We start from the raw sequence: 20,673 nt of genomic DNA, 5'->3' as shown, positions 1-20,673 counted from the left end.
AGCGTGTGGGACCTTTCGGGAATATTTTATTTATATATGTATACGTATTTGAGAGTAGGTGTATGTATATATTTATATAGATGTATATGGTTTTATGTATATACATATATATATGTATGTATATATGGATATATGTACATGCATGTATGGATGTATATAGGCAGCAAGTATAGTTCTTTAGAACTAAATGCTCGTTAATTACCCTTACATTTTTCACTATTCATGTACAACCATAAAAACAAAAATAATTTGTACAAGATATCATACTCATCATAGTTCATACATTTACTTCCGTACATTTAATCCGTATTACTTATAATTATATAAAATTCCAAGAAAATCAAGATCGTATTAAAGAAATACTTCACTGTCTATGATAATATATAGTGATATGTACATGGGTATGTGTGTTTGTGTACGTGCATATGTGTGAATATGTGTACTTATGTATACAGATGTACATATGCATTTGTCTATACATATGCAGTTGTATCCATCAATACGCGTCTACATATCTTACAAAACGCAATATGATAAATTCTTCCACATATAATTTTAGCAAAAGTAACAAAACAGCACCGGACGTCGAAGCGTTAGTAAAGGCTCTGCGAGAAGAGAAAATGCGTAACGCTAAATTTTCCTCACTATTGGCTAAAAAATCTACGCAGGCGAGTGGTTGGCTAGAAGAACCGATTGAAAATTCTGGGTTGGGAACATCACCACGGGCAGCTCCAACTCCACTTCATGATCCATTGCAATTTTCTAACGAACCATCCATAATATCAACAATGTCTTTCGCTACGCTTCAAATATCCGAGTGTAAGCCCAAAGAGGGGGAGGATGAAATCGATAAAAAAACATTCGTTCGTTGGAAGGATCAATTCGAAGCAGGAATGCATTTCGCTGGTATTACTAGTGAATACATGAAAATAAGCGCTTTCAAAATGAAGGCAGGCAGTAAGTTGATAGATATGCTCGATAGTATTCAGTCTAACATCAAGTATGCAAACGAAGAACTACGTCCATACTCAAATGCGATTCAAAGATTGGAGACGCATTACAACTCACGGGACTACATATTCCTGCGGAATCAAAAACTACGATCGTCAACTCAAAATATCGATGAAACAGATTTGGCTTACGTTAAAAGAATAATCGAACTTGCTAAGCTATGTGACTACAATGACGAACAAATGACTGAAATAGTAGCAGACGTGATTCAATCGCATGCTTTGAACGTAAGGATTCGCGAAGCAGCAAGGAAAATTGTACGTAAAAACGGTACTATTACAAACTTAATAGACAAGGTGCGGGAATGCGAGATCGAAAAGCTAAACGAAGAAATATTTAAAAATAACCATCAGCAAACCAGGGCTCCTGCAGTAGTAGCGGCGGTATCACGCAGACCCCAAACTGGTTACGGAGCTCGATCCGAAACAATAGAGCGGGATAACTGGAAGAACATGTACGGACCTCAAAGACCTTATCAACGATCGGGGAGTATGCAAAAAGGCAGAGGCATGCATAGAGCTAATGCAGATAAAAATTCAGGCACACGACGACCGCAGTGCTGGAGATGCACGAGCTTTTTCCATACTCCAGGAAATTGTCACGCTATTGACAAACGCTGCCGTCGTTGTCAATCCATGGGCCACATCGAACGCGCGTGTAACAATTATGCAGGAACAAAACGCCGCCCAGCAGAGGAAGAAGGACCGCACCATCCAAAAATACGGAAGATCGCAGCAATCACAAACGGCGAAGACAATGTGAACGTAATAGCGGATGAGGACAAAGAAACCGTAAGTCTGTCCGAAACAAACAATTAGGGATGTCATTTCATCGTGTAATGTTTTTCGTATTATCCTTAAACGATATTAAAATTCTCATGGTATGTTTCCAATTTACTTAATAGTTATTGAATGGTACAACGAATTCCTTATTATACAATCTTATTAACGCTGAAATATAATCCACATTTTCAAAAATTAAATAACATCCCAATTAATCTAGTTCAACAAAACAACTTGCGACTGTGAAAGAAAAAAATAGTTAGGAAAATGAATGTCGCTTGAAAAATTCCATACACTCTTACTCACACATTTTTTTTACAGGCAGAAGTAATGGCAATCGATAGCCAACAATTCTACGCTTCTTTTTGTTACGAAAACTCAAACAAAGCAATCATTCGAGGCTATGTTGCGGGAATTCCCGTGGATTTTTTAATTGACTCGGGAGCAGACGTGAATACAGTAGACGCGAATACCTTCACCCAATTAAAAAATAGCGGCGTTACCGAAGGAATTATATTTAATTTAAAAGGAGGCTCAGACCGACCGCTAAAAGCTTATGGAATGACGGGCGAAATTCCAGTTGTAGCCTCGTTTGCGGCACAATTACGTATTACTGAGGAGCGTCCCTGCTATATGGAACAGTTTTACGTTATACAACAAGCTAGACCGCTACTAAGCAGAAGTACATCATTGAGATACAGTGTACTACAACTCGGAATAAACGTTCCAATTAATTCTCCTCCAGGAAGATTCACACCAAAAATATCACCAGGAGAAATATTCGTTTTATCTACGACAAAGGAATTTCCAAAGTTCAACGTTGCCCCGTCATGATTTTCTACGACAAAACCGCCGCACCATCAAGAAATATTTTTACTAATATTCCTCCGGCATTTAGACAAGAAACCGAGCGACGGTTGGAGGAGTTATTATAGTCAGGAATTATAGAAAAGGTCACCAACACAATGGAGAAGTCATTTTACTCGTCGCTGTTAGTCGTCCCAAAAGGAAAGAACGACATTCGCTTAGTGGTTGATTTAAGAGGGCCCAACAAGAACATCATACGGACACCCTTCAAAATGCCAACGCTCGAAGCAATTATAGCTAAACTAAATGGAGCATCCTGGTTTTCTACAATCGATCTTACGAGCGCTTTCTTTCATGTTGAATTACACGAGGATTGTCGCCACCTAACAAACTTCTTCGGAGGAAATGGCACATATCGTTTCAAAAGATTACCATTTGGGCTGTGTAATTCACCCGACATATTTCAAGAGCTACTTCAAACCGTAGTTCTGGAGAATTGTCGGGGGGTTCTAAACTATCTGGACGATATTCTAGTTTACGGGCGTTCCAAACTAGAACATGATGAGAACTTGCAAGCAGCTCTTAAACGTTTACGTAGTCATAATGTCTGCCTTAACACCAGCAAGTGCGTATTCGCAGCCCGTTCCGTCAAATTCCTCGGATTTAAGTTATCGGGAGACGGTTGGAGAGTCGAAGAGGACAAAAAGAAGGCAATTGCAAATTTTCGCAGACCCGAAACACTATCGGAGGTTAAAAGCTTTTTAGGCTTAATTAACTTCATTGAAAGATTCGTCCCCCATCGAGCAGATAAAACAATAAAATTAAGATCATTAGCAAAATCTGACAACTTCTACTGGTCAGAAGAGGAAGAAAATGAATTCGGTTATCTTAAACACGAAGCACTCTAAGCAGTGACAAAACTGGGCTATTTCGATATCAAAGATAACACAGAATTATTTGTGGATGCATCACCAACGGGTCTAGGAGCAATCCTCATTCAATTCGATGAAAATAAAACACCTCGTATTATAGCATGCGCATCAAAAGCCCTCACACATGCAGAACAACGATATCCACAGACACAAAGAGAGGCACTAGCTATCGTATGGGGCGTTGAGAGGTATAAGTACTACTTAATTAATAAATCATTTATTGTCAGGACGGATTCCGAGGCAAATCAATTCATATTCGGCGGGCAGCGTACCGGGTCGCCTAAATGTTGCAGATGTGCTATCAAGACTAATACACAGTTCACAAACGGATGAACCCTTTGATGACGGGGACGATAAACACCTCCTGTACGCTTTAGATGCAGCAGATATGAACATTACGTGGACCGAAATACAAACCGCGTCGGAGGAAGACCCTGACCTGATAAAAGTACGTAAGGCACTAAAATGTGGCAAATGGACTAAGGAATTACAGCGGTACGAATCAGAATCAAAACATCTTCGTACTCTGGGACCGCTAGTGTTCAAAGAAGACTTAATTGTACTGCCTGGTATCCTTCGGCCAAAGGCGTTTGAAGCGGCACATCGCGGACATGTCGGATGCGGGGCGACGAAACGAATACTTCGCGAATTTTTCTGGTGGCCAAATATGGCAAAGGAAGCAGTGAACTACGTGGGCGGTTGCGAAACGTGCTCAATGATAACGAGAAAAGGTCCACCGATCCCATTATCCAGTCGTCAGCTCCCTAACGGACCATGGGAAATCCTCCAGATAGATTTTCTATCGATACAAGGTTGCGGAAGTGGTGAGTTTTTAATTATTGTTGATACGTATTCTCGATATTTACAGATAATCGAGATGAGACAAACGGACGCCAGACACACAAACAAGGCATTATGCAGCATTTTCTCCACTTGGGGCTTGCCTTTAATACTCCAGAGCGATAACGGGCCTCCGTTCCAGGGCACAGAGTTTGTAGATTTCTGGGAGTCCAAAGGGGTGAGAGTACGTAAATCCTTACCTCTGAGTGCACAATCAAATGGAGCTATTGAGCGACAAAATCAAGGGGTGATTAAGGCCATGGCCGCTGCTAAAGCCGAAGGAAAACACTGGAAGACTGCAATGGATGAGTATATCCATACTCACAACACGAGGAAACACCATTCTCGTTTAGGCATCACACCATTTGAGCTGTTAGTGGGATGGCGTTACCGAGGCACTTTCCCGTGCCTGTGGGAATCGAGGCAACCGCTGGACCGCTTGGCAGTACGAGAGGACGATGCGTTTGCAAAACTAGTTAGCAAAACGTATGCTGACAAACATCGGGGGGCGAAAGATAGCAATATAATGGTCGGCGATAGGGTGGTTGTAGCAATTGTACAAAAAACAAAAACCGATCCCACATTTTCAAACGAAAGGTATACTGTACTAGCCAGAGATGGGGCAAAAGTTGTACTAGTGAACGAAAGAGGGACAAAGTTAACTAGGAACGTAAGCGATGTTAAGCGTGCTCTAGAGGTAGACGATCAAAAAGAAAGGCAACAGCATAGCAATAGTGAGACATTGGAATACTCTGAACCAAAAATTGTTACACAAACGGCCGAATCCATTAATAATAGTCGAACAAAACGAGAAGTTCGCTTACCAGAGAGGTTTAAAAATGCAGTTTTGTATAATATTAACCAGTAAAGAGTAGGAATCAATTAGTCACTGAAAGCCAAGCCCACAAGTGGGTACAGGCAGGCCTTGACCGACATCGGTTATTGAGCCAAAGAAGGAAAAGAAAGAGTAGGAAAGGAGGAAGATGTAGAGAATGGAAATAGCATAGGAGGAGCAAAAGAAGAGAGAACGTAAAACTTGTACTAAAAACATCAAGAAAGTAATTAATTTCACATAGAAGAACGTAACCGGCTTTGCGACGTAACAGAGATTTCAAATAGCCGGCGAATCAGAAGGAGACGGAAATGGAGAAGCAGAGAGAGATAGCAATATCAGGGCGAAATAAAACCCAAACGTAGGAAACGTCAGGCAAGAAAAATGAAGAAAACGTCAAAAGAGGAAACGATTCAGTCTTGTGTTTAGAGAAGTCGAAGACAGACGTAAAGCTAGAACAAGCTTAATATAAATTAAAGAACCCTTTTAATAAGAAGGAACTTATTTGAAATAAAAAAAAAAATGTCAAAAAGAACCTTAAATCACGACAGCTAGGAAAGGTCATTCTCCGTACAGGAGCTAGGTCGTTACCCTGTGACGTATGACAGTTGTTGACAGGCAACGTTTCCAATACACGCATACGACGGTGTTGGAACGAAGTCCAACTGCCCGCTGCGCAAAGCGATTGAAAATTTCTCAGCCTCTCGTTCAATGTAGGGTAAATGTACCAATAGTGGTGCAATTTGTAGTGGTACCGATGTGTTGTAATGGATTTAAAGTGTCAGGAAGGACAATTTCTGAATATTTTAAGACATATGTTTCGGAAAATGTTTTATCTTCGCAATCACAACCATTTTTACCCTGAAATACATCAAATTTTCAAAAAAATACATATTTTTGTGACTGCTTCGTTGTACCTTTAATGGTGGTATGGTTCCTATAGTCGTCGTATTGTGTTCCTATAGTGGTGGTAAACAAAGATGCATCAAAAATGGTTTAAAATGTCAATATAACTTAGTTTTGAAGCTGTTTTCGTATGAATAGCAAGGATTAGTGCCATAATATTGGTTTTTTGCGTAATTTGATCGTAAAAAAATGTATAATTTTGATTGATGAAACTATTCACTAAAGTACTGCATCACACCTGTCGTCAACACACACTCGGAAGAGTGTGCTTGATTTGAAGTCAATTTTTCATTCTGCCAGATAAGCGAATTTTGGCCTGTTTTTGGTAAATTACCTTCGTAAAACTCATTTCTGTTGCTTATTTTACTGAAAACAGTACGACATGTCAAAATTTTCCTCGAAAAAATGTAAAACGACCTGTTTTTATTGATTTTATAACTATAACCACTATAGGAACATGCCTGTTTTGTGTACCTATAATGGCACTATGGTAAAAAACACTTAAAAATGCATAAATATGGTCAAAAGGCAAATAATTTTAGAAAAACGATAACATTTCATAACAGTTATGTTGAAAAACTAGTAATTGCGTGGTTATGTGGTCGTTTAGAACGTTAACAGAAAAATGAGTTTCGTTATGAAATGCTAAGGATTTTGGAAAAATGTTGACATATTTCACAAAATAATGGATTTTTCGGACACTAAGAAATGGAATGGCCCCATTTACATTTTAAACCCTTTTGTAAAAGGCTAAAGAACATTTCACACTAACTTAAATAACTTAATTACTTTTAATTTGGCCTATAAACCGCATTTTAGAGCAATAGCACCACTATTGGTACTACCACCACTATAGGTACATTTACCCTAGCTACAGAGCAAGAACCAATAATAATAAGCGAGGTGAAAGGATGGGGAAGGAGGGAAAGGAGGGGAGAAAGAGGACGTGGGTGTGAACTAGTTTTCGACCATTATCATTTTTGCGCCAACACGGTCGCGTATCGGAGCGTTTTTGCTAGAAAGAGATAAACACATATACGCGCTCTCTCGAACGACCGTAAACGCTTCAATCGATTAAGAGCTTCGATCGGTTCTTTCTCACGTTTCTGCTCGCTTTCTCGATCGGTTTCAGCAGAAAGCGAGCTAGAAACCGAGCTCAAAAACTGCTCGATCTTTTTGTGCGGGAAAGAGATAAACACATACAGCGCGCTCTCTCGAACGACCCTAAACTTAGGGAAATTATACGGTTCCTTAACACTAGCACAAGGGCTTCGGATGAGCTACCCGCTGCGCAAATTCGAGCAGTTTTCTGCGTAGTTTTTTACGTCGTTTTGCGTCAAAAAAATACGCAAAAAAATACGCTAGACTTCAGCCAAAACTACGATAGCCAACGTATTTCTTGCACTTTTTAGGTGCGGAACGTGCGCCATCTGTTGAAGAAATGGATGAACTATTTCAGACGGCGGAGAAAAACAACGGCCGAAAAATTCAAAAATATTGGCGCCCATTCCTTCCTCCTCCTCTTCCTCTTACTCCCTCTCCCGTCCCTGTCTTGCCTTATACTTGCGCTTCAGCCCGTGCCTTTCACCGTCAGCTGATTGTGTGTATGCGTTGGTGTATATGTACATTGCGATTGTGTATTGTATTTGGTGGGTATAGCATTTATTTATTGTGTGTGACCTTGGCGATGCGGCAGAAGCTGGTTCATTTTGGGATTTAAAGTATTATCGGTGTATGAATGGTTTATTTTATTTCGTGCCGCTGCTGATGAGGCCATTTAATGCCCGTGCCAATCGAGGGTGAAGAAGCCAATTTCAAACAAGCGTATGAGAACGCCTAACACTAATCTATTTTTTTTTGCTGTTGGGGGTATTAAAAAGACAAACGATCGAAGCAAACGTACATGTGATATGTAGGGTAAATGTACCAATAGTGGTGCAATTTGTGGTGGTACAGATGTATTTTAATGGATTTAAAGTGTCAGGAAGGACAATTTCTGAATATTTTAACATATTACAGTTGGAATATGTTTTATCTTCGCAATCACAACCATTTTTACAATAAAACACATCGACTATACAAAAAATACATATTTTTGTGATTGCTTCGTTGTACCTATAATGGTGGTATGGTTCCTATAGTCGTCGTATTGTGTTCCTATAGTGGTGGTAAACAAGGATGCCTCAAAACAGTGTATAATATCAATATAACTTAGTTTTGAAGCTGTTTTCGTGTGAATAGCAAGGATTACTGCGATAATAATGATTTCTTTCGTAATTTGATCGTAAAAAATGTATGAATTTGGTTGATGAAAATATTGACTAAAGTATTGAAAGTATTGACTGAAGTACCTGTCGTCAACCCATACCCAGAAGAGTTTGCTTGATTTGAAGTCGATTTTTCACTCAGTCAAATAAGCGAAATATTGCCTTTGTTTGGTAAATTACTTACAGAAAACTCATTTTTGTTGCTTATTTTAATGAAAACAGTACGACAAGTAAAAAATGTCCTTGAAAAAAATCTAAAATTACCTGTTTTTATTGATTTTAGAACTAGGACCACTATAGGAACATGCCTGTTTTGTGTACCTATAATGGCACTATCGTAAAAAACACTTAAAAATACGTAAATATGGTCAAAAGCCAATTAATTTGAATAAAACAATATCATTTGATAACAACTATGTTAAAAAACTAATAATTGCGTTGTTATGTGGTCATTTAGAACGTTAACAAAAATATGAGTTTCGTTATGAAATCCTAAGGATTTTGGAAAAATGTTGATACCTTTTACAAAATAATGGATTTTTCGGTCACTAAGAAACGGAATGGCCCTGTTTCATTTTTAAATCCTTTGTATAAGGCTAGAGAACATTTCACAATATCGTATATAACTTAACTACTGTTAATTTATCGTATGAGTCGCATTTTAGTGCAATACCACCACTATTGGTACTACCACCACTATAGGTACGTTTACCCTAGCACATTTCTTTCCAATTCAGCTAGCGGCCGCAGTGGAAACAACATTTTGAATTGAATCCATACAAAAGAGAATTCTGGTTTGGTTTATTACGGTGCGCGTATGATACTGCACCTGTCCGTCCAGAATCTGGGGGCTTGTTGGTTTTGAGTCGGTATCATGACGCCGTGCGACCGTCACTGTCTTGGAATAGGTTCGGATCGGTAGGTTCATGTTTTGGTCGAGTGCATTCCGTGCATTTGTCGCGTCACAGCGGTAAACCCGGCAGCACCAAAGTCAAAACAAAAACCTTCCCTGAGTGTGGACTGCTATGCTAAGTTCTTCTTCTTATTATTATTCTTATTATTGGCGTAATGGCCTACGCGATCATGCCGGTCTTTTCAGGACTTGAGTACCATGTAGCCGGATAGTCACCTCTTGCTACGGCGAACGGTTCATACGCGGTTAGAACCCACGACGGGAATGCAGATGTGCGGAATGATGACGGTGCCGCGGGACCGCTCCTATCCAGCGTGCAACTTGCATACTGCCACACTGTCTCCTGCTCGATGCATACGCTGCAGGCAGGGGGAAGGATGCACCTCCACGATAAAAAAAACACGGCCATGAACCAGCGGCGGACCTAACGATAGGCGGACTAGGCGGTCGCCGAAGATCGTTAGTCTGTAGTATGCCGTATGTCTGCAAGTGGACAGTTTATTAGCGACAAGGGCCCCCGGAAAGATGGTCTTTAGGGCTCCGTGGCTGGAGAACCATTTGCACCTCCCCTCCCCCTATGGCTACTATAATTTTAGGGCCTGTGACCGATGATCGTAGGGGTCCCATGGCCACCCCCCTTCCCGCCGGCAATTTAAGTATACTGTTCAATCTCCCAACAGCTTGTGCCACTACTCCCTCCTCCCTGTCATCAGTTACCATTGACAGGGGCCTCAATTCGTCTTTCCGCCTTTCATGAACACCTTCCTTTCTTTGACCGATGGATCATATCATTTCGGAAAAAACACATTTGGCGACAGTTTTGCACACACACGTACGCTCATACCCTTGCGCAGACGGCTCAGCATATCTGTGTAATCTACAACATACGAAAGCAAGCTCAAAGCAGCTTAATACGTTCCGATCGATGGCAGGCCCCACTGCCTGCCAGTGAACTTTCCAGCCTGCGTTCTAGGTGCTGGTGGAAGGGAAAGTTGATGAAAATCAGCGTCGGGATGAACATGTTAATGCGAATTAGGATTCTGCGCGTTTCATAGCAAACCAGCGTTAGCTAGCGATTCCTTAGTCATTTTTACATTGCAGCAATTGAACTTATTGCGCTTTTTTGTTTGATTTGTGAAAATGTAACTTCATCGCCGCAATGTTTGTTAACACTTTGACCGCCGGCCTGACGTCACAGTTTGCGAGTGAGCACGTAGCGCATGACAAGAGAGCGATGAGAGCGACAATTGTTCGTGCGACTATTATCACTCTTATGTTTCATTTCGATAAGCGGCGTAGCACATGTCGTTCTCGTTCTCTCTTTCTTACCTCATTCGTTATCAAGAGAATTGGTGAGCGTCAGATACAGAGCTGAGCGGTGAACAAAGCCGTCGTGCGATTTCATATGACGCGGCGCTTAAAGTGTTAACGGCATTTTTAGGCGCCACAACAGCTCGCGAGCATTGACCACACGCGAGAAAGAGATGGCGCTATGGAGGGAAAAAGCACGGACGACGGCTGACAGCGATTGGCCGTCTGACGCACCAACACATCCAAAGCTTTGACTGCGCGCTCAGGCGAGGGGTATGAGGCGGAGCCAGGGACGGGCAGCTCGACGAGCTGCTCGACAAATTTGCCGTTGGAGAGAAAAGGAAGGCATGATAAAATTCTCAGAACGCCATAACGTCTTCCGTTGCTTTGCACAGCGGGGAGGATCTTCTTGAGCGATTGGTTGTTCCTGTGTGTCTATGTGTGCTGCCTTTACACGATCTATCTATACATCGACGTTTCGACCTCTAACGCATATGACGAACGTTTTCTCTTTTTTACTAATGATCCTAAAGAGTGATCCTAATTGTTAATATATCGAAAAAACACTGATCGCGAGGGCAGTGGTCCTACTTATTACATCAAAAATCTAACTCAAAACACAAAAAAACTACTAACAAATCTATACGAAACGACATACTTGTGAAACAAACACACACATTAAACACATTAAAACACACATTAAAACATACATACACACACACATGCACACACACACACATGTACACACACACATACACACACATGCACATACACACAAACACAAACACACAAACCACACATAAACCTGTCCCAACGGGTGCATGCTGCGTTGAAAACACTAGGGTCCTATCATTCTGTCCGATACTGTACCAGCATATCCATCTACAGTTGTGGGATGAGAACGGCTGTCGATAACCGCGCGATGAACTCTTTCGGCCCTTGACCATGATGTGTAGCGGGGGCGTGACGTGTGCTGCGATGGGCGTCGGTCCACTGATAGTATTTCGTCCATCCGTTGAGAAAGTTCCTCGATTCGCTATTCCAGTGATGCAATGTAATCGGGCGTTGTATGAGTTGTATGCTGCGTAAGGATTTCATCTCGTTGTACTACAGCAATGTCGGTACGTGGATCTCCATGATTTTGTCGGCCACGTTCGCCTGATCGTCGAGCTTTGCGTTGGGTATGGCAGTGATGATAGATCGCACGGTGCTTGGCAGTGCGCGGAGCCATAAGTTGAGCAACACACTTTCTGGACATTCTTCTCCGCCTAACCTTCGCATCTCGGACAGCAGCATGCTAGGCTTCCGGTCGCCCAAGGAAATGCCAGATAGGAGGCTGGTTAAGCGTTGGTTTTCCGATGGCTGGAAATACGCCAGTACGGTGTTTTTCAGCGTCTGGTAACGATCGATGATCTCGCTTTTGTTGCACTTAGCGATGGCTTCATAAACATATTTGGCACGGTTACCAAGCGCCACGATGATGGTGTTGAACTTTTGCCTGTCCGATTTTACGTCGTTTACGCTAAATGCTGCTTCCAGACAGAGGAACCAGGTATCGACATCGTCCGCGTCGAAATCGGGGATAGTGATTTTTGATATCACGTGCCTTTCCTTCGTCTCCGTCTTGACACCTGCATGGGAAGTGCAGGGAACCGCGCTCGGCGCGGTAGGGAACGCTGCTTCGGGATTCATCTCGTGTCACAGGCGCAAAAAAACACGGTCGCTTCGCTGGACGGATGTTTAGCTTGAGCTTTTGGATTTCACTATCACGTCAGGGTCACCACTTTAGGGAAATTATACGGTTCCCTAACACTAGCACAGGGGCTTCGGATGAGCTTTGGAAAGGCGTCTTACACGGTTGAGGTTCAGGATTCAAGAGAGCGTTTATTCGCTATTGTCACATCGAGGCGCATAAGGACAAGTAAACCAGGAATAGCTGGTCCAGGCTGGTCATGGTCAGTAGCATTTGACAGCGGATATAGAGCTACCAAATTTTAAAGGGCTATTTCCAAATATTTAGACATATTTCAAAGTCCACTAAAGTTCAATGCGGAACAAATATTCCGCGCGATTTTCTTCGAGCTGCTTACAAGGTCATTAAGTTCGGCAAAATATGTCTCAGTACCTTTCCCACCTCTAAAGGCGTGTTGATTGGTACTAAGGTGGTTCCGGTCTTCTAATTCTTGCGTCAGTCTTCTATTTACCATTCTCTCCATGATTTTGCCAATGCAATTCAGGAGGGAAATGGGGCGGTAGCTATCTATTGCATGTGGTGATTTATTGGGTTTTGTCACATTCCAAAATTGGCGGTTGTTGTGCCAAAGAAGATGAGAGAACAGAATCGGGCTGGTTTGGTGTCATGCCCGTCATGGGTTCAAGCCCCAAATAGACCGTGCCCCCATACGTAGGACTCACTATCCTGCTATGGTAACAATAAGTCACTGAGAGCCAAGCTCACTTCACTATTGAATACAGGCAGACCTTAACCGACAACGGTTGTTGTGACAAATAAAATGAAGAATCGGTTATAGTGGAAGGGGCAACGTTAGGTTGTGGATTGGGGGACGCAACTTGAGCGAGAATGAGCGTTTGTTGAACTGCGCTCTGTGTATGTAGATGGGAATCTATGTATTTTCGAGTTTCAAAGAAAGACACGTTGTAATCAATTTTATATGTAATGACTTCCTATTCTTTGAGATACGATGGGCAGGATTTGTCAAACGAACTGTGGTTACCCTTGCAATTAACACATTTCAGTGGAGCAGTGCAATCGCCATGAAGAGGGACACCACAATTATTGCAAACTTTTCCGCAAAAAAGTTTCCGCACTTCAGCCTGGTATGACCATAGTGAGCACAATTAAGACAATGCATAGGTTTGGGATAATATGTACGGGGAATCACTTGGAGTGGACCAAGGCGGATAACAGAGGGTACATGTGTTGCAGCAAAATGGAGGAGGAAAGAATTGGTAGGTATTATTTCACTATTAACTTTACGAGTAAAACGACGCACTTCAGTAACTTTTTGATGTTTTAAATTGTCAAGAACTTCTCATCCAAGGTCATTCATATAAGGTTAGAAGGGAAAATTACGCATTGAACGGTATTAAGAGTAGTGTGGGGTCCTTCGCCATCACGGTGATAAGTGTTCCATTGATGAGTTTTGTTAGAGTTTGTAATTTTTTATAGTAGGGCAATGATCGGGTTTTCAAAAGGTACTTAGATTTATTATTAATTAGGTTACCTTCTACCGGTCGTCCAACATGTTGTTGTAGACTTTTGCCAACGATGAGTGGGTCTGGTAGCGGCTTTCCTTCTTCGGTGGTCAGAACCAGATACATTAACTCTCCTTCCTCGCAGTTAAACCATTCCGGGTATGTCCTACCCGGGAACTCGTGCCGGGAGGGGGATAAGCCCTCTCAGCACTGACACTTGAAAAACGCCACATTCACTATTTTTCCACTTCACCACATGACCACTTCACTTCTAAACAAAAATGTCTTATGAGAGTTCATCTGACTAATGTTTTTAAACACGGACTGCTTAAAAACTTACATCAGCAATAAAAAAAGCTACAACCTTGAGCCACAACACTTCACGCAGCGCTTTGATAAAAACGAAGAACGTAAAGTTCGCTGGAATAGTTCTTAATATTTAGTGTTTAATGTATTGTCTAGGAACTACATAGCCCATTCGAAATTGCTCTTCTACATATACATATACATTTAAACACAGGACGCGCAAGTTAGTGATTTGTTGTACGGATTCCGGTAGCTAATTCCACCGCCGTGGTACCAGGCTCGTAAATGTCGTTAAGCGAGTTATGCAGATCATGAGGTCGCGAGCACCGAAAGAAGTCCGGGGTGTCGCAATAGCCAGCATTGAGCGGGTACGAAGAGGAATCGGAATCGACTCCGGAATCGGCTCCAAAGATGATTCCGGAATCGGCTCCGGAATAGGAATCGGTTCCGGAATCGACTCCGGAATCGGCTCCGGAATAGGAATCAGTTCCGGAATCGACTCCGGAATCGGCTCCGGAATAGGAATCGGTTCCGGAATCGACTCCGGAATCGGCTCCGGAATAGGAATCGGTTCCAGAATCAACTCCGGAATCGGCTCCGGAATCGGCTCCGGAATCGGAATCGGAATCGGCTCCGGAATAGGAATTGGTTCCGGAATCGACTCCGGAATCGGCTCCGGAATAGGAATCGGTTCCGGAATCAACTCCGGAATCGGCTCCGGAATCGGTTCCGGAATCGGAGTCGGTTCCGGAATCGACTCCGGAATCGACTCCGGAATCGGTTTCGGAATCGAAGTCGGCTCTCGAATCGGAAATGACTCATAAATTAGAATCGGATACCAAACGGAGTCAGTTTCGGCATCGCCATAAAAAAGGCGTTTGGGTCCAATCATACTACTTATTGATAACCGCAAAAATCCAAATTTACTTGTAAAAGATCCATACTCATAGAGATTCCCGGACTGATTTCGCTCCGGAGTCAACACCGGAATCGGCTCCGGAGCCAACTTCGGTTTCGGCTCCGGAATCGGCTCCGAAATCGGCTCCAGAATCTTCTCCGGAAGCGGCTCTGGAATCGGCTCCGGAATCGGCTCCGGAATCGGCTCCGGAATCGGCTCCGGAATCGGCTCCGGAATCGGCTCCGGAATCGGCTCCGGAATCGGCTCCGGAATCGACTCCGGAATCGGCTCCGGAATCGGCTCCGGAATCGACTCCGGAATCGGCTCCGGAATTGGAATCGATTCCAGCATCGGAATCGGCTCCGGAATTGATTCCGAACATGAAATCGGAATCAGGTAGGTCCGATTCCGAGCTCCCACCACTAATGTAAACACATACAGCGCGCTCTCTCAAACGACCGTAAACGCTCAATCGATCAAGAGCTTCAATCGGTTCTTCGGACGTTTCTGCTCGCTTTCTCGATCGGTTTCGGCAGAAAGTGAGCTAGAAACCGAGCTCAAAAACTGCTCGATTTTGTTGTGCGGGACGGTCTGCGAGCTTAGGGAGCCCCAGCAGCGAGCACCTTGTATCAAAGTCGCGCCGTTGGTGCCAGTCACGAAGGGCAAGGCGTGTTGTCCTCCGCTGAATTGACTCTAACCGCGCCATAGCCTGAGTAGATGAAGGCCACCACACAATGCATGCGTATTCCAGCAAAGGTCGAATAAGAGCACAGTAAAGCGTCTTGATGCACTTGGGGTCACGGAGCACACGCGTCATGTGTTCAATTAATCCTAGCATACGACTGCCCCTGGGTTTAAATAATGTTTAAACATTTACTTTAACGTCTCGCTGTGTAAACAACGAACGACGTTAAAGGATGTTTAAGTTTGTTTTTCTTCCCACACGCACTATACTACAGCACAAAACTCCTGTGTTTCAAACTTTTGTGTTCCTTCTATCATTTTGTTTTTCGCAATTATTAATGCGTCGTCTAGTATAAATTTATTTTGTATTCAGTTTTCCGCGTTGATACCTTCTTTGGCTAGTTCGTCGGCTTTTCCGTTTCCAGGAATGCCTAGATGTCCTGGGATCCATCTTATTTCAGCTTTGATTTCTTGTATTTGTTCAATATGTTGTGTAATGGTTTTTCAATGTGTGTGTCTTTTTGTGCTTTGTTCATGATTTCGCATGCTGCCTGACTGTCTGTGTATATAATTGAGTTTTTAAGTTTGTTTGTTTTTGCTATTTCAAGGCTTTTTCTATTGCTTTTATTTCGATTTATGTTATAGATGTAGCGTTTTCTTATTGGTATTGTAGCAGATTAACTGCTAACAATAGGTCAAATCTAACTTAGCATTGCCAACAGCCAGGTAAAAGGACGTTAAACACCGGAAGCGTAAACATTCTCGTGTTTTACCCCTGAATATAATTAAAACACGCCACTGGAAAACGCGCACGGATAGTAGATAAAACACAGGCACGCTAGGTATCAGTGGCGGATCTAACGGTAGGCGGACTAGGCGGTCGCCTGGGGTCCCGCCGATTGAGGGGCCTCGTACATCGCCATTCTATAGTATGCCGTATAGACAGAGTACTAGCGACAAGGGCCCCCGGAAGGATGGCCGTTGGGGCCCCGATGTTTGCGAATCATATGCATCCCCCCTCCCCCCCCCCCCCCCCCCGTCAACAAAAATTTTAGTGCCTGTGACTGATGATCGAAGGGGCTCCGACGGGATTTCAAGTTTACTATTCAATCTCCCAACAGCAATTTAGTGCCGCTACCAACCCCCCTCCCCCCACCCACCATTTACCATTTACAGGGGGCCTCAACTCGTCTTTCCGCTTAGGGCCCCCGATATCCTTAATCCGCCACTGCTACGTATAATTTAAGAAACTTCTGTAAAAAAAACCCAAACCCCGAAAACCAAACGAAAGTTCACATTTGACAAACATCTGGTTGCCAAATGTGTTGTAACACGTTGGTTCGTACGCGACGGGTAGTTCAACAATGCTATGTTTAGACATCACTCTCTAGGCATATTTTTTACAAAAGCACAAGGGTGGAGTTTTCGGACGTTCCTGAATGTCATCGAAGTTTCAGGTGGAGGACAAACACAATAGAATTAGATACACATTTCACTTAGTTTTTGTAAAGTCAAGACTTGACCGACAAAAGATTTAACAGCACAACTTCACTACTGCACGTACTGTGCGTAACTGTGATTCTAACTGTCTCCGACTGTCTGTGTCTGATCTCATCTTGTATCTTTATTTAAATGGTAAATTTATCTCCAATTGGATTTTGCGTTTATTTTCGCTTTCTGTTTTATGTCAGTTATGCTGAGGATTAGGTTTTTCGGTTTACATATGGTTGCAATTATTCTGTAAGGTCAGTTCTGGGTTCTGGCGCTTACGCGGTGTTTTGTTTCCTACGCTTACGATTAACGGTTCGGTTTGTACACACGCGGGTACGGTGTCTCCTATTTCCTTATTTATGAACTGTGGGTTGTTATTATGCAACGCTATGATTTTACACTTTACGCACTTGAAGTGCTTTGTGCTGAATAATGTTTTTCACACCTACGGGGTTGTGTGGCTTGTGTGTTTTTGGCTAAGCGTCTTTCTGCTGACTTACAATTCCTGGCGTAAGGTTATTTATGTGGTTTGGATTGTGTTAAGTGGTTGAAAGTTGACCTTTTTGTGTGTTGTGTTGTGTTGACAATTTGTGTTTCTTGGTTGTAATGAGAAATGTGTGTGAACTGATAATAGACAGTATAGCATGTGCATGTGCATGCTACAGTGTCACAACTTTCACACCATCTTTGTTATAAATAAAGCTTGAACTGCTGGCGAAGTTAGTTCACCTTCCACAGACACGTAGATCACTCGTGTTCTGGTCCATCTCACCAATTTGCAGTTTCCACCGAAGGCTCTGCCCAATTTGATAACCACTTTTGGTTATCAGCTATTCAGTCAGTTGGCCGATCAGCATTACCCTCATCGAAGTAAAGTGCATGTTTGCACTAGTTCCACCCAACTTCTCCTACGGTGTCCGATTCCGCCTCGGTCATCAACTCGACGCGCAAGGTCTATCCAGTCCGCGATTCCGCTGACGTAGCAAGTGCTTCTTTCGAATTTAACGTAAGTGTGAACGGGTTGACGTAACCGATACGCGACGAATGTTTATACATTCGGTATCGCGCTCCGTACGATTCCTTTCCTCGTTTCATACCCTTTCACTGCGCTCCGCGCATCAACTCACCACAACAGTTTGAGAAGCGCGGCCGAACCTACCACAGTATGTGTATGCATAGTTTCTGTCCTGAGATGTAATGAATATTCCTATTCCTGCTCCTTCCACAGTTTTGCTACCGTCTGTGTGTTTGTTTTTTTACCATCTTTAATTTCGTTTAAATATTCTATTTTCATTATTCTTTGGTCAATAGGTCTCTTTTTTATAGTTTCTGATCGAGTTTGGTGCTAATGACTGTTTTGTTGCTGATGTTGTTTATTGTAATATCTATCTTTTTTTTAAATTATTTATTTGTTTTCTGTGTATAGTTTTTTTTCCATTCCATTCCTTCCACTTTTCTTTTTTCTGGTTCGATTCTTTTCTAATTGTTTTTGTGAATGGGTGAATATGCTATAGTTTTGAAAAGCTCTCTTTTTGCTAAAGATGCAGTTCTATAATTAAGGTGTATTTCTGCGTTTAGAGCATGTAATCTGTTAATCGGAGTTGTTTTAGAGCAACCCGAAGCCTTTCTAATAGATTGTGCTACTATTGTTTTCATAGTGTTTAATTGCCATTTCTTTCCATTTGCCAGAAAGGATGCTCCATACTCGAGTGTGACTCTCACTGTTGACCTATGTACTGGAATAGTTTTCTTTGGGTTGAAGTTGTTTTTATAGTTGCGTAAATATTTCAAGACATTTCATTTTTTGTGTTTTTTTTCTTTTTGTGCTTCAATTTGTTTACGGAATGTTAGTTTTCTGTCTATTAGTATGCCCAAATATTTGTATATTTATACTCTTACAACAGTTTCTTTGTCTATATCAATTTAGCGCGTTCTTTCGATTTTGTTTTGGCGTAATTATTGAAATACGGTTTGTTCTGAATACGAGACTAGAATGAGAGCGATCTCTCCGTTTATTTTATCGTAAGTCCTCTAGATCAGCTGTGTCAAACTCATTTCATCAGAGGGCCGCAAGTACAAAATTTCAGTGATTCGCGGGCCGCAAAGTTGGGAATGGAAAATATACCCCAATATTTATGTAAAATACTTTTTTACATTTTTATTGTTAAACAAATTGACTTTTTGTGTACTCCTCGCTTCTTATCTGGAATCGTTTGTTATGTACAAATTCGCGATGTTGTTTTTAAATGTGCTATTTTTTACATGAGAAAATTTTTTTAATGTACTTTCAACGTTATTACTAAAAAAGGACATTTTACATTACTCGCGTTCTCTTACGGCAGTTCTGCTAGAAAATATCTGTTAAACACACTTTTTCACTGAAGTAGGAGAAGTCTAGCAGCCTGTAGTGAATCTTTTTCAAGCAATCCGAGCTATCCATCACTGGATGAATAACAAAAATATTTGCTTGCAATGTTTTGACAGATCAAGAGAAAAATTGTAATAACACGTGTTGAAACATTACTTTTTGCTAATTTCCAAGTTCCAAGTGTTCTGGTGATATATTCATTTCTTATAACAAGAACCCGTATTTTACGAATAACTTTTTTTTAAATTACGATAATTTTATCTGACGAAGAGTCGTGGTGTGTGTTCCCATACAGATCGGCAAATCTGTTTTTGACACTTGAAGGGAGATGATTCGCGAATTGAGGAATTGAGGACTGTGTGAGCTAATCTATTAATAAGCTTTGTATTGCATGGCTTCGGCATTTAGATTATTTTTATCCTTAATCTAAATCCTTTAGGCTTAAACGTAATCATATCATTTTGGTTTTGATTTTTGAGGAGGTTGGAAATTACATTAATTCGTCTTGCAGAATGTTGGGTACAAATAATTCCAACTTGGCTACAATCATTTTTATTAACATTTATGGTGGCATGATTATGACAAAAAACAGAAGTGGCTCCAATCGAATATCAATGATGTAACATTCTAAGGTCGGAAAAATCGAAGCCGAATGAATCCTTTACTCGGCAGTCGGGGGCATGGAGATTGTCAAATTCGGTGGGACAACCGATGACTCCAACGGTTCCGAATGGCTTTAAACGGCTCTATAGGCTTCGGACCGTAGCCGATTGAGCCGGTCTCGTAGTACAGTCGTCAACTCGTACGACTTAACAACATGCCCGCCATGGGTTCAATCCCCAAATAAACCGCGCCGCCATACGTAGGACTGACTATCCTGCTATTCAATTCACTGGATTCAATTAGGGGGATTCAATTAGTCACTGGAAGCCAAGCCCACAAGTGGGATCAGGCAGGCCTTGACCGACATCGGTTGTTGAGCCAAAGAAAAGAAGAAGATAGGCTTCGGACGGCACCGAACGGAACTGTTGGTTTGATTTTGGCCGGATTCGGAGTAAGAATAGCTAAAATCGGAAATGGTTTTGAGCCGTGGATGCGATTCCGACAAT

The 20,673-nt window shown here is 42.1% G+C and overlaps 2 protein-coding genes across 2 annotated transcripts; one reads left to right on the top strand and one right to left on the bottom strand.

Moving 5' to 3' along the window:
• Positions 1-472: 472 nt before the first annotated feature.
• Positions 473-6,065, top strand: LOC120958518 (uncharacterized). Its single transcript, XM_040381379.2, has 2 exons — positions 473-1,802; positions 4,401-6,065. The coding sequence occupies exons 1-2, from the start codon at positions 531-533 to the stop codon at positions 5,238-5,240; spliced, it is 2,112 nt and encodes a 703-aa protein (XP_040237313.2). The 5' UTR covers positions 473-530; the 3' UTR covers positions 5,241-6,065.
• Positions 6,066-11,708: 5,643 nt separating this feature from the next.
• Positions 11,709-12,293, bottom strand: LOC120947558 (uncharacterized). Its single transcript, XM_040362980.2, has one exon. The coding sequence runs from the start codon at positions 12,291-12,293 to the stop codon at positions 11,709-11,711; it is 585 nt and encodes a 194-aa protein (XP_040218914.1).
• Positions 12,294-20,673: the final 8,380 nt, after the last annotated feature.

Source organism: Anopheles coluzzii, chromosome X (genome assembly GCF_943734685.1).
Source record: "Anopheles coluzzii chromosome X, AcolN3, whole genome shotgun sequence".
Classification (NCBI taxonomy): domain Eukaryota; kingdom Metazoa; phylum Arthropoda; class Insecta; order Diptera; family Culicidae; genus Anopheles; species Anopheles coluzzii.
Note: the sequence above shows the minus strand (reverse complement) of the source record. Positions and strands in the feature narration are given on the sequence as shown.

What these genes read in the sequence shown, in the direction of transcription:
- LOC120958518 (XM_040381379.2), top strand. Translation starts at nt 531, where the DNA reads ATGATAAATTCTTCCACATATAATTTTAGCAAAAGTAACAAAACAGCA. An exon ending in CGGATGAGGACAAAGAAACC is followed by an intron (nt 1,803 to 4,400) that starts GTAAGTCTGTCC and finishes CGATATTTACAG; the next exon opens with ATAATCGAGATGAGACAAAC.
- LOC120947558 (XM_040362980.2), bottom strand. Translation starts at nt 12,293, where the DNA reads ATGAATCCCGAAGCAGCGTTCCCTACCGCGCCGAGCGCGGTTCCCTGC.